The sequence below is a fragment of the Phyllobates terribilis genome, unplaced genomic scaffold (assembly GCF_046119375.1).
Source record: "Phyllobates terribilis strain yellow unplaced genomic scaffold, ASM4611937v1 Scaffold_4__5_contigs__length_816908805, whole genome shotgun sequence".
In the NCBI taxonomy this organism is placed as follows: domain Eukaryota; kingdom Metazoa; phylum Chordata; class Amphibia; order Anura; family Dendrobatidae; genus Phyllobates; species Phyllobates terribilis.
Genome location: NW_027362764.1, coordinates 583775868 through 583791821, shown reverse-complemented (window position 1 = coordinate 583791821; position 15954 = coordinate 583775868). Strand labels below are relative to the sequence as shown.

The 15954-nt window shown below is 48.0% G+C and overlaps 1 protein-coding gene across 1 annotated transcript in view; it reads left to right on the top strand.

Moving 5' to 3' along the window:
* The first annotated feature begins 986 nt into the window (after positions 1-986).
* The window catches only part of NPC1 (NPC intracellular cholesterol transporter 1), a 76074-nt gene continuing 61106 nt past the window's right edge, over positions 987-15954 (top strand). Inside the window, exon 1 of the mRNA XM_073679170.1 lies at positions 987-1177. Within this exon, the coding sequence (XP_073535271.1) occupies positions 1115-1177 (63 nt within the window). The 5' untranslated portion in view covers positions 987-1114. The remainder of the gene's footprint in view (positions 1178-15954) is intronic.

The window sequence follows — 15954 nt, the reverse complement described above, 5'->3', positions numbered from 1 at the left end:
CTGCAGCAGAAATTCCGCTTGAAAAACGCATAGTGGACACACAGCCTGACAGATTGTCATCAGCGTTTTGGATCAGATTTTTATCAGTATTGGGTCAGTGAGTCAATTTTTATAAAGCTTTTAGTCTGGATATGGGCAGGTGCAGATCCAACAAAACAAGGGGTTGCACCCGGACCAATGCTATGCTATGCTATGGGGCCAATATTATGCTGTAGGGCCGTGCACACATGAGATTATTTCAAGGGAAAAAAAATTGCTGTATGCTGAAGTTTGATCCGATATTCACTTCGCACTCAGACATGCAAGTCACTGAGTGCGTGGGAAACATCGGACTGCACTCGGATAACATCAAAGTGCAGTCTGATTTCTGTGCACTGACAGAATGGAATTTTTTTTTCTCCATCGCCGACTCATCGGAGAGACTCGGATCACACTCTGATCAGTGTCATTTCCATAATAGTCTATTAGACGCCAGTGTGCACAAGGCCTAAAGCTGGCGGCCCTGGCAGAAAATAAAACCGCAAGAATTACCCGGACTTGTCTACAAAAAAAGAAATATTGTAGAGTGGTAATGTAAGGCGCAGATGGGGGGCAGAGTGCCAGACATAACCGATGCCGGTCCTGGAGGGCAGACACTGATTTACCACAAATAATAATAAAGTGGTCACAAAGCTCAATTCACACTTGGAGGGAGGAACTCTGAGAAGGAAACTACAAGTTTATTACACACTGCGCAAAAGCACTGCAGAAAGTTACCGAGACATGAACGTGAAGCGTACGGGGCAATGTGCGCCGAGTTATGTACAATGGCGCCAAAACTGCGCCTCAGAGCCGGCACCGACAGGAGGCAGCGCCGAGTAGGGGCAGCAGAGCAGCGAATACAAGGAGCAGCAGCGATACTGCGCTCCCACAACAGGACGCTCCCGCCCAGCTCCTCCTCTCCTGATTGGCTGTCGCTCCTGTGACGCGATGGGAGCGCACGCATTGCTCGGGATTGGAAGAGGAGGAGCGTATTAGTCATCAGCGAGTGACAGTGAGAGACCGGCACCAGCAAGGAGCGGTTTCCTGCACAGCCCAGCGCCCCTCGCAGAGTCACAGCAGATACTACAGAAACATGGCGGCCAGCAGCCTCCTGCCCCTGCTCAGCCTGCTCGCTCTGCTGCATCTCCCCGGACTGGTCAGTGCTCTGCTGCGTTACTGGCGCCGTGTGTATATCGGGCTCTGCTATATTACGTGTGTGTGTGTGTGTCGGGCTCTGCTGTATTACCTGTGTGTGTGTGTTGGGCTCTGCTGTATTACCTGTGTGTGTCGGGCTCTGCTGTATTACCTGTGTGTGTCGGGCTCTGCTGTATTACCTGTGTGTGTGTCGGGCTCTGCTGTATTACGTGTGTGTGTGTCGGGCTCTGCTGTATTACCTGTGTGTGTGTGTGTGTGTGTGTGTGTCGGGCTCTGCTGTATTACCTGTGTGTGTGTCGGGCTCTGCTGTATTACCTGTGTGTGTGTGTGTGTCGGGCTCTGCTGTATTACCTGTGTGTGTGTGTGTGTGTGTGTGTGTGTGTCGGGCTCTGCTGTATTACCTGTGTGTGTGTGTGTGTGTGTGTGTGTGTCGGGCTCTGCTGTATTACCTGTGTGTGTGTCGGGCTCTGCTGTATTACCTGTGTGTGTGTGTGTGTCGGGCTCTGCTGTATTACCTGTGTGTGTGTGTGTGTGTGTGTGTGTGTGTGTGTGTGTGTGTCGGGCTCTGCTGTATTACCTGTGTGTGTGTGTGTGTGTGTGTGTCGGGCTCTGCTGTATTACCTGTGTGTGTGTGTGTGTGTGTGTGTGTGTCGGGCTCTGCTGTATTACCTGTGTGTGTGTGTGTGTGTGTGTGTGTGTCGGGCTCTGCTGTATTACCTGTGTGTGTGTGTGTGTGTGTGTCGGGCTCTGCTGTATTACCTGTGTGTGTGTGTCGGGCTCTGCTGTATTACGTGTGTGTGTGTGTGTGTGTGTGTGTGTGTCGGGCTCTGCTGTATTACCTGTGTGTGTGTGTGTGTGTCGGGCTCTGCTGTATTACCTGTGTGTGTGTGTGTGTGTGTGTGTCGGGCTCTGCTGTATTACCTGTGTGTGTGTGTGTGTGTGTGTGTGTGTCGGGCTCTGCTGTATTACCTGTGTGTGTGTGTGTGTCGGGCTCTGCTGTATTACCTGTGTGTGTGTGTGTGTGTCGGGCTCTGCTGTATTACCTGTGTGTGTGTGTGTGTGTCGGGCTCTGCTGTATTACCTGTGTGTGTGTGTGTGTCGGGCTCTGCTGTATTACCTGTGTGTGTGTGTGTGTCGGGCTCTGCTGTATTACCTGTGTGTGTGTGTGTGTCGGGCTCTGCTGTATTACCTGTGTGTGTGTGTGTGTGTCGGGCTCTGCTGTATTACCTGTGTGTGTGTGTGTGTGTCGGGCTCTGCTGTATTACCTGTGTGTGTGTGTGTGTGTCGGGCTCTGCTGTATTACCTGTGTGTGTGTGTGTGTGTCGGGCTCTGCTGTATTACCTGTGTGTGTGTGTCGGGCTCTGCTGTATTACCTGTGTGTGTCGGGCTCTGCTGTATTACCTGTGTGTGTGTGTCGGGCTCTGCTGTATTACCTGTGTGTGTCGGGCTCTGCTGTATTACCTGTGTGTGTCGGGCTCTGCTGTATTACCTGTGTGTGTGTGTGTGTCGGGCTCTGCTGTATTACCTGTGTGTGTGTGTGTGTGTGTGTGTCGGGCTCTGCTGTATTACCTGTGTGTGTGTGTGTGTGTCGGGCTCTGCTGTATTACCTGTGTGTGTGTCGGGCTCTGCTGTATTACCTGTGTGTGTGTGTGTGTGTCGGGCTCTGCTGTATTACCTGTGTGTGTGTGTCGGGCTCTGCTGTATTACCTGTGTGTGTGTGTGTGTGTGTGTGTCGGGCTCTGCTGTATTACCTGTGTGTGTGTGTGTGTGTGTGTGTGTGTGTCGGGCTCTGCTGTATTACCTGTGTGTGTGTGTGTGTGTGTGTGTGTGTCGGGCTCTGCTGTATTACCTGTGTGTGTCGGGCTCTGCTGTATTACCTGTGTGTGTCGGGCTCTGCTGTATTACCTGTGTGTGTCGGGCTCTGCTGTATTACCTGTGTGTGTCGGGCTCTGCTGTATTACCTGTGTGTGTCGGGCTCTGCTGCATTACCTGTGTGTGTCGGGCTCTGCTGTATTACCTGTGTGTGTCGGGCTCTGCTGTATTACCTGTGTGTGTCGGGCTCTGCTGTATTACCTGTGTGTGTCGGGCTCTGCTGTATTACCTGTGTGTGTCGGGCTCTGCTGTATTACCTGTGTGTGTCGGGCTCTGCTGTATTACCTGTGTGTGTCGGGCTCTGCTGTATTACCTGTGTGTGTCGGGCTCTGCTGTATTACCTGTGTGTGTCGGGCTCTGCTGTATTACCTGTGTGTGTCGGGCTCTGCTGTATTACCTGTGTGTGTCGGGCTCTGCTGTATTACCTGTGTGTGTCGGGCTCTGCTGTATTACCTGTGTGTGTCGGGCTCTGCTGTATTACCTGTGTGTGTCGGGCTCTGCTGTATTACCTGTGTGTGTCGGGCTCTGCTGTATTACCTGTGTGTGTCGGGCTCTGCTGTATTACCTGTGTGTGTCGGGCTCTGCTGTATTACCTGTGTGTGTCGGGCTCTGCTGTATTACCTGTGTGTGTCGGGCTCTGCTGTATTACCTGTGTGTGTCGGGCTCTGCTGTATTACCTGTGTGTGTCGGGCTCTGCTGTATTACCTGTGTGTGTCGGGCTCTGCTGTATTACCTGTGTGTGTCGGGCTCTGCTGTATTACCTGTGTGTGTCGGGCTCTGCTGTATTACCTGTGTGTGTCGGGCTCTGCTGTATTACCTGTGTGTGTCGGGCTCTGCTGTATTACCTGTGTGTGTCGGGCTCTGCTGTATTACCTGTGTGTGTCGGGCTCTGCTGTATTACCTGTGTGTGTCGGGCTCTGCTGTATTACCTGTGTGTGTCGGGCTCTGCTGTATTACCTGTGTGTGTCGGGCTCTGCTGTATTACCTGTGTGTGTCGGGCTCTGCTGTATTACCTGTGTGTGTCGGGCTCTGCTGTATTACCTGTGTGTGTCGGGCTCTGCTGTATTACCTGTGTGTGTCGGGCTCTGCTGTATTACCTGTGTGTGTCGGGCTCTGCTGTATTACCTGTGTGTGTCGGGCTCTGCTGTATTACCTGTGTGTGTCGGGCTCTGCTGTATTACCTGTGTGTGTCGGGCTCTGCTGTATTACCTGTGTGTGTCGGGCTCTGCTGTATTACCTGTGTGTGTCGGGCTCTGCTGTATTACCTGTGTGTGTCGGGCTCTGCTGTATTACCTGTGTGTGTCGGGCTCTGCTGTATTACCTGTGTGTGTCGGGCTCTGCTGTATTACCTGTGTGTGTCGGGCTCTGCTGTATTACCTGTGTGTGTCGGGCTCTGCTGTATTACCTGTGTGTGTCGGGCTCTGCTGTATTACCTGTGTGTGTCGGGCTCTGCTGTATTACCTGTGTGTGTCGGGCTCTGCTGTATTACCTGTGTGTGTCGGGCTCTGCTGTATTACCTGTGTGTGTCGGGCTCTGCTGTATTACCTGTGTGTGTCGGGCTCTGCTGTATTACCTGTGTGTGTCGGGCTCTGCTGTATTACCTGTGTGTGTCGGGCTCTGCTGTATTACCTGTGTGTGTCGGGCTCTGCTGTATTACCTGTGTGTGTCGGGCTCTGCTGTATTACCTGTGTGTGTCGGGCTCTGCTGTATTACCTGTGTGTGTCGGGCTCTGCTGTATTACCTGTGTGTGTCGGGCTCTGCTGTATTACCTGTGTGTGTCGGGCTCTGCTGTATTACCTGTGTGTGTCGGGCTCTGCTGTATTACCTGTGTGTGTCGGGCTCTGCTGTATTACCTGTGTGTGTGTGTGTGTGTGTGTGTGTCGGGCTCTGCTGTATTACCTGTGTGTGTGTGTCGGGCTCTGCTGTATTACCTGTGTGTGTGTGTGTCGGGCTCTGCTGTATTACCTGTGTGTGTGTGTGTCGGGCTCTGCTGTATTACCTGTGTGTGTGTGTGTGTGTGTGTGTGTCGGGCTCTGCTGTATTACCTGTGTGTGTGTGTCGGGCTCTGCTGTATTACCTGTGTGTGTGTGTGTCGGGCTCTGCTGTATTACCTGTGTGTGTGTGTGTCGGGCTCTGCTGTATTACCTGTGTGTGTCGGGCTCTGCTGTATTACCTGTGTGTGTCTGTCGGGCTCTGCTGTATTACCTGTGTGTGTCTGTCGGGCTCTGCTGTATTACCTGTGTGTCTGTCGGGCTCTGCTGTATTACCTGTGTGTCTGTCGGGCTCTGCTGTATTACCTGTGTGTGTCGGGCTCTGCTGTATTACCTGTGTGTGTCGGGCTCTGCTGTATTACCTGTGTGTGTCGGGCTCTGCTGTATTACCTGTGTGTGTCGGGCTCTGCTGTATTACCTGTGTGTGTCGGGCTCTGCTGTATTACCTGTGTGTGTCGGGCTCTGCTGTATTACCTGTGTGTGTCGGGCTCTGCTGTATTACCTGTGTGTGTCGGGCTCTGCTGTATTACCTGTGTGTGTCGGGCTCTGCTGTATTACCTGTGTGTGTCGGGCTCTGCTGTATTACCTGTGTGTGTCGGGCTCTGCTGTATTACCTGTGTGTGTCGGGCTCTGCTGTATTACCTGTGTGTGTCGGGCTCTGCTGTATTACCTGTGTGTGTCGGGCTCTGCTGTATTACCTGTGTGTGTCGGGCTCTGCTGTATTACCTGTGTGTGTCGGGCTCTGCTGTATTACCTGTGTGTGTCGGGCTCTGCTGTATTACCTGTGTGTGTCGGGCTCTGCTGTATTACCTGTGTGTGTCGGGCTCTGCTGTATTACCTGTGTGTGTCGGGCTCTGCTGTATTACCTGTGTGTGTGTGTGTGTGTGTGTGTGTGTCGGGCTCTGCTGTATTACCTGTGTGTGTGTGTCGGGCTCTGCTGTATTACCTGTGTGTGTGTGTCGGGCTCTGCTGTATTACCTGTGTGTGTGTGTGTCGGGCTCTGCTGTATTACCTGTGTGTGTGTGTGTGTCGGGCTCTGCTGTATTACCTGTGTGTGTGTGTCGGGCTCTGCTGTATTACCTGTGTGTGTGTGTCGGGCTCTGCTGTATTACCTGTGTGTGTGTGTCGGGCTCTGCTGTATTACCTGTGTGTGTGTGTCGGGCTCTGCTGTATTACCTGTGTGTGTGTGTCGGGCTCTGCTGTATTACCTGTGTGTGTCGGGCTCTGCTGTATTACCTGTGTGTGTCGGGCTCTGCTGTATTACCTGTGTGTGTCGGGCTCTGCTGTATTACCTGTGTGTGTCGGGCTCTGCTGTATTACCTGTGTGTGTCGGGCTCTGCTGTATTACCTGTGTGTGTCGGGCTCTGCTGTATTACCTGTGTGTGTCGGGCTCTGCTGTATTACCTGTGTGTGTCGGGCTCTGCTGTATTACCTGTGTGTGTCGGGCTCTGCTGTATTACCTGTGTGTGTCGGGCTCTGCTGTATTACCTGTGTGTGTCGGGCTCTGCTGTATTACCTGTGTGTGTCGGGCTCTGCTGTATTACCTGTGTGTGTGTGTGTGTCGGGCTCTGCTGTATTACCTGTGTGTGTGTGTCGGGCTCTGCTGTATTACCTGTGTGTGTGTGTGTGTGTGTCGGGCTCTGCTGTATTACCTGTGTGTGAGTTGTCGGCTGTGGTCTGTACATTTGCAGATGACGTCTCCTCCACTTGCTGTGCTGAGGTGATGATTTCCTGTAGACACCAATCATTATAACATCCTCCATTGGCTGCATCTCTGTACCAGACACTTAGTAGACTTTGGTGGATAAGGCCACGTTTACACGTTCAGTATTCTACCTCAGTATGAGTAAACCTAAACCATGAGTGGGTGATACATACAGAAGTGGTGACTTGTTTCTATTATACTTCTCCTCTGATTGTTCCAGTCCTGCAAAGTTTATATTTTTGATTTCATTTGTGTGTGTGATTGTCATAAATAGGTCAGTGTTCACATGTAGCACAAGTCTCATGGTGTGATGTTTTATATTGGGGGTCTGGGCACAGGACTTGCCCTCCAGTCGCACCATGGTTTGTGCTGTCCCTGCGTCTCCGCTGAGTGCGGTCTGCCATGCTGATAGGGGGAATAGTTCTCCAAATACAACTTTCATATGAATCTTATATGGTCCCTGTACAGCACCCGACTGTGCGAATACTGCGGTGCACATGATGGGGAGGGGGGGGGGGGGTCAGCCCTGTGTTATGGGGCCACAGGGTCCCTTTGCATTGCTGTGTAGGCTTTGTATTAGCTACTCACATCAAACATTTATTATGGCATGTTCCATAACTGTTTGATAGTTCTGTAAATGAATAGATTTGGTTGAATCAGAATCCCTAACCTGCGTCTCACGGCCCCTGTGAATAGAGGTGGCTGTGTGCTTGGCTGCCTCCATACACTTCTATGGGAGAAGCATGCTCTACTATTATGGAAGCAAAACTATCTACGGTAATTCAGGGATACTAACGTGTACTACTTGGTTCTGCAGAAACTCATTCAAGCATGAGACCCCTAACATTAACACTCTTCCCAAGACCAGACATGTATAGAATATATGCTACCCACATTCATCATCAAGTAGTTTGATAGTTTTTGTTGTATCTAAAAATCGCAAACTGCAGAATAACTCCAAGCTCCTACCAGACTTTTCCGCCGTAGATGCATATAGGAGGGGACACTGCAGTCTTCTAATGTATCTGTGACCCCAGGTCTGTGCAGTCTGGGGGGGGGGCTCTCATCCCTGGTCCAGCCTTGGACCAAGGTACGCCAGCTCATGACAGCTAACCTAGTTTATATGGAGGCGGATTGCTGGCAGATATTGGTGGTATGGGGAAGTAGACATCTTTCATTTCACTAATTTGAGTCTATTTCTGCAGAAAAAAAGCTGCCTCACATAATTGCCCAAGCGTGCCTGTTTGTGGTGTAGGCGGCAGAATAACCAGCTCAGATTTGTTCCAGTGAGGCGGTGTCCTGTTATTTAGAATTATCAAAAATTAATTTAATAAAAACTAATATATTCCTGTGTTATTGTTGTGTGCTGAACTGTAGAGCAGGGTGATTGTGTCAGAAGTTATTAGGATATGAACACGTGTATCTCGGCTGACTGTCATGTGCCCAGCAGTCACTGCTGACTACTAGAGAGCAGTGTGGTGCCTGGTCACTGCTTTCTCATCCTCCCCTGGATGTTTTTTGCCATCCTTAACCAGTTATCTACAGAAGGCATACAACATTAGCATAAATATACACTGCTCAAAAAAATAAAGGGAACACTCAAATAACACATCCTACATCTAAATGAATGAAATATTCTCATTGAATACTTTGTTCTGTGCAAAGTTGAATGTGTTGACAACAAAATCACACAAAAATCATCAATGGAAATCAAATTTATTAACCAATGGAGGCCTGGATTTGGAGTCACCCCCAAAATTAAAGTGGAAAAACACACTACAGGCTGATCCTACTTTGATGTAATATCCTTTTAAAACAAGTCAAAATGAGGCTCAGTTTTGTGTGTGGCCTCCACTTGCTTGTATGACCTCCCTACAATGCCTGGGCATGCTCCTGAGATAAGGTTGCGGATGGTCTCCTGTGGGATCTCCTCCCAGACCTGGACTAAAGCATCTGCCAACTTCTGGACAGTCTGTGGTGCAACCTGACGTTGGTGGATGGAGCGAGACATGATGTCCCAGATGTGCTCATCGGATTCAGGTCTGGGGAACGGGCGGGCCAGTCCATAGCTTCAATGCTTTCATCTTGTAGGAACTGCTGACACACTCCAGCCACGTGAGGTCTGGCACTGTCCTGCATTAGGAGGAACTCGGGGCCAACCGCACCAGCATATGGTCTCACAAGGGGTCTGAGGATCTCATCTCTGTACCTAATGGCAGTCAGGCTACCTCTGGCTGTGCAACCCTCCAAAGAAATGCCACCCCACACCATTACTGACCCACTGCCAAACCGGTCATGCTGAGGCAGCAGATCGCTCTCCACGGCGTCTCCAGACACTGTCACATCTGTCACATGTGCTCAGTGTAAACCTGCTTTCATCTGTGAAGAGCACAGGGCACCAGTGGCGACTTTGCCAATCCTCGTGTTCTGTGGCATTTCCTCATCCTCATCAGGAGCATGCCCAGGCATTGTAGGGAGGTCATACAGGCACGTGGAGGCCACACACAATACTGAGCCTCATTTTGACTTGTTTTAAGGACATTACATCAAAGTTGGATCAGCCTGTAGTGTGTTTTTCCACTTTAATTTTGGGGGTGACTCCAAATCCAGGCCTCCATTGGTTAATAAATTTGCTTTCCATTGATTTTTGTGTGATTTTTGTTGTCAGCACATTCAACTTTGTACAGAACAAAGTATTCAATGAGAATATTTCATTCATTCAGATCTAGGATGTTATTTGAGTGTTCACTTTATTTTTTTGAGCAGTGTATAAAAACCTGTTCCAAACTATTTCACGGAGCAACTTTGAATTTGCAAATAGATACGCCACCCACCCCAATTTGTTGGGTGTTGTGTTTCTCCCCCCCACCCCAGGACAAAAAAGTCACATGACTTAATAAAATGGCGCATGCAACTCTAACATTTGCGCAAAAATTTCTGGGCTACAAAAAAATCATTCCAGGAGTACAGTTGCACAAAAATTTTACAACTTTTTAAATAGTTGCAAATCGACCACAGACATCTGGATTACAAAAGCCGCACCCGCAATGGCACGCGTAGAAAATAAATTCAAGATAGGCACAACTTAAAAGAAGAACTGAAAGGGGTATTTCCATCTCCAAGATCCCATCCCAATATGTAGTAGGTGTAATAATAGTAATATTAGCAAATATCTTCAATTAGAAATGTTAGTATAGTATTTTTGATTCGCTATCTCTTGCCTCATGTGCAGGCATCGCAGGACCTTAGGTAACCATGGTTACGACCACTAGCAGCAACTGCGACTTTATCAGTGGACGTAACCATCGATACCCAAGGCCCTGCTATACCTGCACATGAGGTAAGAAAGATAGCGAATCAGAAAAAATATACTACATTCCTAATTGGAGATATTTGCTAATATTAGTATTATTACACCTACTACATTTTGGGATAGGATCTTGGAGGTGGGAATACCCCTTTAATGCAAAACACGGCCTTAAAATAAGAAAATCTAGACAAAAATTAGGCCCAATTATCGCATTTTGATATGTATTTGAAGAATGAGAATTTTTTTTTTTTTTTAAGGGAGTTCTGCCAGCAGAACCACTGTACAGATGATTCATGTCTAAGTGCATGATCAAGTGGGTCGCATAACTGAGGAATCTAAGATTTAATCCTTCTTGCACTATGACTTCAAGTGCCCAGTCTGTGGTGCCTTCTGGGGAAATATCTTGCATTTGTCTGCATTGACCATTCTCTCTGCTCTGAGTGCCATCTGTAGCAAGCAGGAGACCACATCAGTCATGACAAGGGCAAGGGTTACGTTTGGAGCACAGTAAGGCTTCATTTACACTATGCGATGCACAGCGTTAAGCGACAACCATCCGACGACAGTGCACATCAGACATTTAGTAGCCTGTATACACAGGCCAACCCTGCTGCAGATACACACAGAGCATTCAGTAATGGACCGTTTGGTTTGCATAAGCTGCTTGGTTCTCTACAGCGCAGGTCCTGCTTATGCTGGATGATGTGCTGCTAAGAAAAAGGATCTGTCTGGCAAAAGGAATGAAGCAACATTTCCTAAATGGCCTCCATGTCAGATATTTCATTACTATGAAGGTTCTTCTTTTCATCACAAGGACACTCCTCTCTGTTATCTGTAATGAATAGTTGGCCTTGGTTTCTATATCAGCTTGTGTTTACATCCCATTAGAGGCCAGAACTTGTATCCTAAGCTACAAGGTTAGTACATAGAAGGTACAAAATACAGCTCTGTCCACAGAAACCAGAGTTCACAAAGTTCATGTGTTGTTCCATAGTGGTGGCCTGAAAAGTTAAGAGGGGAAATAGGAAAAAAAAAGTGAGAAAGCTACCCAAGGTGTGATGAGCTGATCTGTGCCCCTTCCTTGACTTAAAGGCAGCTAACATTAAGGGGGGGGGGGGGGGGGTTAGAGTCTTATGCACTTTGACACATACACTCCTGAACATTTGAAATTGCAACACCTAGAAGTAAAGGTCTTTGAATTATGGAAATCAAAGGATCATTAGACATGTTAATTATCTATAAATGACAGAATGGAAACAACATTTTCAAAACCTCTTGATTTTTTTTTATGTATCAATTATAAGTGCCATGCGCAGAAATTCCCGCACTTACACGCCTTGACATGCTATCATTGAGGTTATTAATGGTTGTCTGAGGAATGTTCTGCCACGCTGAATGCACTTGGGCACACAAATCATCAAGATCTGCTTCTGGCAGCTCGCTTTGCAATTGTTGACCAATGACGTCACATATGTTCTAAATACGAGACAAGTCAAGAGACGCTACAGGTCATGGCAGTATGTTCAGGCCACTCACAGAAGCATGAGCAAAATGTGGCTTGGTGTTGTCGTGTTGAAAAACTGCTTGTTTGGAGAATGGTCCACGATTAATCCTGCAAGTGAAATTAGACATCACTTGCCAAGCTCTAAGGCATTAATCAATGTCTAAACAAACCATAAGGGCCGTTTTCGTGAAATTGGGCTACAAGCCAGATCTTCAGCTACAGGTGTTGTATTCAACTGACTCGGCTGCTCTCAAAGGCTATCGTGATGCAGAGCAAGACTGCAATGGAGGCTCCAGTGAAGATCTTTTCTTTTTAGCAAGGAGTCACTTTTTTGTCTTTGATGCAGTAATAACCAGAGTTTGGTCTGGAGACCACATGGCCAATGCCATGAAAAGGCCTTCACAAGGGAACTTCCCACTGGTCCTACTCCCAGGATTATGGTGGCGTAATTTATAGTAGCTGGACTCCTCTAGTCACCATTCCAAGTACACTAATAGCTCAGCATTGCATTGATTTGGACATGTTACCAGTGGTACGACCATTTCTTCAGTGTCCCAGGAACAGGTGTTCAACACACCAGGCCGCATGTTAATCCTGCTACTTTGAGTGGCCTACATGGCTAAAAGTTTCTACTATGCTCTGCAGCATCTCTGGACTTGTCTTCCTTCCAGCACAGCTGAGACGTTATTGGCCAGCAATTGCAAAGAGAGCTGACCGCAGTGGATTTTGATGATTTCCCCAAGTGCTCTGTGTGGCAGAACATTCCTCAATCATTAACCTCATTGATAGCAGCCAAGGTGTGTAAGTGCGGGGATTTCTGTGCACGGTGCTTACACTCAATACTAAATAAATCAAGACTTTTGAAAATGTTTACATTTTTCATCATTTGCATATTATTAACCTGTCTATTGATCCTGTGATTTCTGTAATTCCAGGACTCTTCCTTCTTGGCATTGTAATTTCAATGTTGAGGAGTGTGTATAACATGAGTCATTTTAGATAAGCGCCTGTCCTTGTAATTTAATAGCTCAAATTCTGCAGACTGTTGTTCTCCCCACTATTATATGATACACAGAAATTGTTTTTGACACCCCAGCTATGATTGGTGTTAAAGTGACTATGAAATGATCCCTCTTAAATTACCCAGAAAAAAAAAATCAGGAGACCAACCCTACTTCCTCCATGTAAGGAATAAGTTTACGGTTCTCCGTGTTGGGTGGTGATTATTGGTGTGATCAATGAAAATGTGGTGGACCCAAAATGCAGGATCTACAGCATTTATCGATCACCACAATAATCACCACCAAGCACGGGGAACCATAAACGTATTCCTTACAGAGTCTACTTAGCATCACAGGTAGACATCCAGCAGCCTATTCATATTGGTACTTATTTCAGGTATATTTAGTGCATATTATTGTTGTCCAATTATGAATCCAAGCTGTGGTTCATGCTGCCTGTGGTTTGGGCAGCATGAATAGTCTGTCAGACAATTCACGACTTCCAACAGCATGAATCAAATATCGGTTACATTATTACTAGTGTTGAGCGAGCACTAAAATGCTCGGGCTGAGCTCACCGTGATACTCGGGTGCTCTACCCGAGCAACGAGCCCAATGTTAGTCTATGGGAGACCTGAGCATTTTTGCGGCGGCACCCCCGGCAGTCTGTAGAAAGCCTAAAAAGTGCCCAAAACGATAGTGACAGTGCTCAAATGAAATGGGGACAGCATGGGGATCAGCCCAGGAAGCATTTCTGACCCCCAGGTCACTGCTGTCAACAACGTGGTCAGAGGTATTAAACCACTTTTACAGGCTCACAATAAAACATTCAAAAACGAAACTGAAACTGCTTTCCTGTGAAATATGTTAAGGAAATTCCTTTCCAGGGTAAAGACTTGTGTATAAGGTAAAATAAATAACCAAAAACAAAAATACTCCTCCACTCCTTGGGCTATTTTCACAAGTAGCATTTTTTTATGCGTTTTTGCACTTTTGTATTGCTTTCAACCGTGACAAATGCATTCACCAGGAAATGTCATTTTAACATTTTACAACCTTATCTGGCCATGTGCTGTGTGACACATGCATACAGTGCTGAAAAGACATGGAAACAGCATGGGGAAGACCCCTGGAAACATCTCTGACACCCAGGTCACTGCATAAAAGTGTGCCCATCAGAAGTGATCCTTGCCGCATCAGAAGATGCAGACTTGCAACTATCCCCGTGCAAGTCCTTGTCCCAGGGCAATGTTCAATTGTACCTCCCCCATTCCTTGCAATGCAAGCGCAAGTATGCAGCCTGCCACCCACCCCCAGGCTGCAATACCATACTGCTTGCTTGCTTGCACTTGAAATTGGGCCTTTTAGGCATGTGGAGGTGGAATCTGGCCACCACGTCATTGGTGTCTCGGCGGCCTGGTATCCATACTCGGTCCCCAGCCGCCTGGGGCGGCCGGGTGTCCATAAACGGTCCCCAGCCGCCCTTATTTGTCCCGGTGCGCCTTATACACAAGCGTGCATATCAAAACATTACCTGTGCCCTCCCCAGTGCATTTAGTGGGAATGACAGCCTAACCAAAAACATGTGGACAAGTGAATGGCCAGGGATGGTCCATCCCACTGACGCCTTCACACTGGGTTAATATTGTGGAAGCCAGGGCACAGTTGGACACTGGGATGCAACACGTCCTCCAGACATAGAGGATTGCGGGTCCTGGGTCAATCAGACTTCAACACAAAGTTCAAAAGGTAGACAGCAGCAGTGGCCGGCCTCCTACACAACGAGTAAATTATTCATTATCATGAGGCCATCCATCTCCTTAGCTTTCTGTTCCTTGGAATGCAAGCGCATGTATGTAGTAGCAGCTAGGCCTGAGATGGTCAGCGTTTTGGCGCATATCCTACCTCCTCCGAGGATTGCTGGATGTTTTCCTGCTACTATCCCAGTTCTATGACTCCCGTTAAAACAACGCTTCAGGTGATGAATGATGGATGAGCTAGTGGCAAAGGAGGGAGAGAGCAGGAGGAACAGGGACCATTCACATCAATATCAGGACAGTCAACCATACATGTCTTGTAGGATATGTTTCTGTACCAAAAGGAGCGGTTCGGCTACACAGTTATAGGGCATACAGTGAGTGCAATGCCTACCAAAAATTTCGAGGCACTCCAATGTCCCTTGGAAGTGACATGGAGGTCAGAAGGCCTTAAGTAAACCGTTTTTTCCATTTATAGCAACTGGGTCTCCTGTACACTGTTGGCCTAAGCAGTGAATGGAAGGCTTTCCAAAAATTATGAGGAACTGCAATGCCCCTTGAAACAGACGTGGATTACAGCGTACTAAAAACCTTCTACCCATTATTGGGGAGTGGGTCTCCCTTAGCGAAAAGCATTAGCTGACTAAAATTAGGAGGAAATGCAGTACCCGTTGGAAGAGTTTTGGAGGTTAGAGGTAATTAAAAACAACATTTCAATGCCCCTTGGAAGAGCTGTGGAGTTCAGAGTGGTTTAACAAGATGGTTTTAATGCCCCTTGGAAGAGACGTGGAGGTCCCTGTGGAATAAAAAGACAATATCAATGACCCTTGAAGAGACGTGGAGGTCACAGTAGCTTAACAATTCGATTTTTAATGCCCCTTACAAGAGCCATGCATTACAGCATATTAAAAACATTATTCCCAGTATTGGGGAGTGGGTCTCCCATAGTCTTTGCCTATGCCTTCCAAGCAAAAGCTGCCAAAAATGAGGACAGAGGAATTTGCAATGCTGGCAACACGGACCACGGTCACCCTGGTGGTATAGTGGTGGTGGAGGATAAGGAGAAGAGCAAAAAACAGCCGAAATGAGAGAGCCTATACCCATGTGTGGGTGTGAAGCGGTGCATGGGAATACACCTCCCGAAATAACAGTGGATTTGACTTTGTTACTCTGCTGTCATTTGGTGGTGATGAGAAGTCTGGCCCAATCCAGCCCTTGTTTATTTTGATAAGGGCCACCTTGTCAGCATTGTCAGTTGACAGGCGAGTGCGCTTATCAGTTATAATTCCCCCAGCGGCACTAAAAACACGCTCCGATACCACGCTAGCGGCAGGGCAGGCCAGGACCTCCAAGGCGTACAGAGCGAGTTCATTCCAAATGTCCAGCTTGGATACCCAATAATTAAAAGGCACAGAGGATTCACGGAGGATGCTGGTACGGTCGGCAAGGTACTCCCTCACCATCTTTTGAAACTTTCCTCTCCTTGTGAGAGAACCCCCGCGCCTCAGGGCCTGTAAGTTGGGCAGGTCTCAGAAAACTGTCCCAGAACGTTGACAGTGTTCCCCCTGCCTCTGCTAGATTGGAGTTGCGTCTCTCTCGCCTGTACGCCTTGGTTGGTCAACGAACTGTGATCTCTGC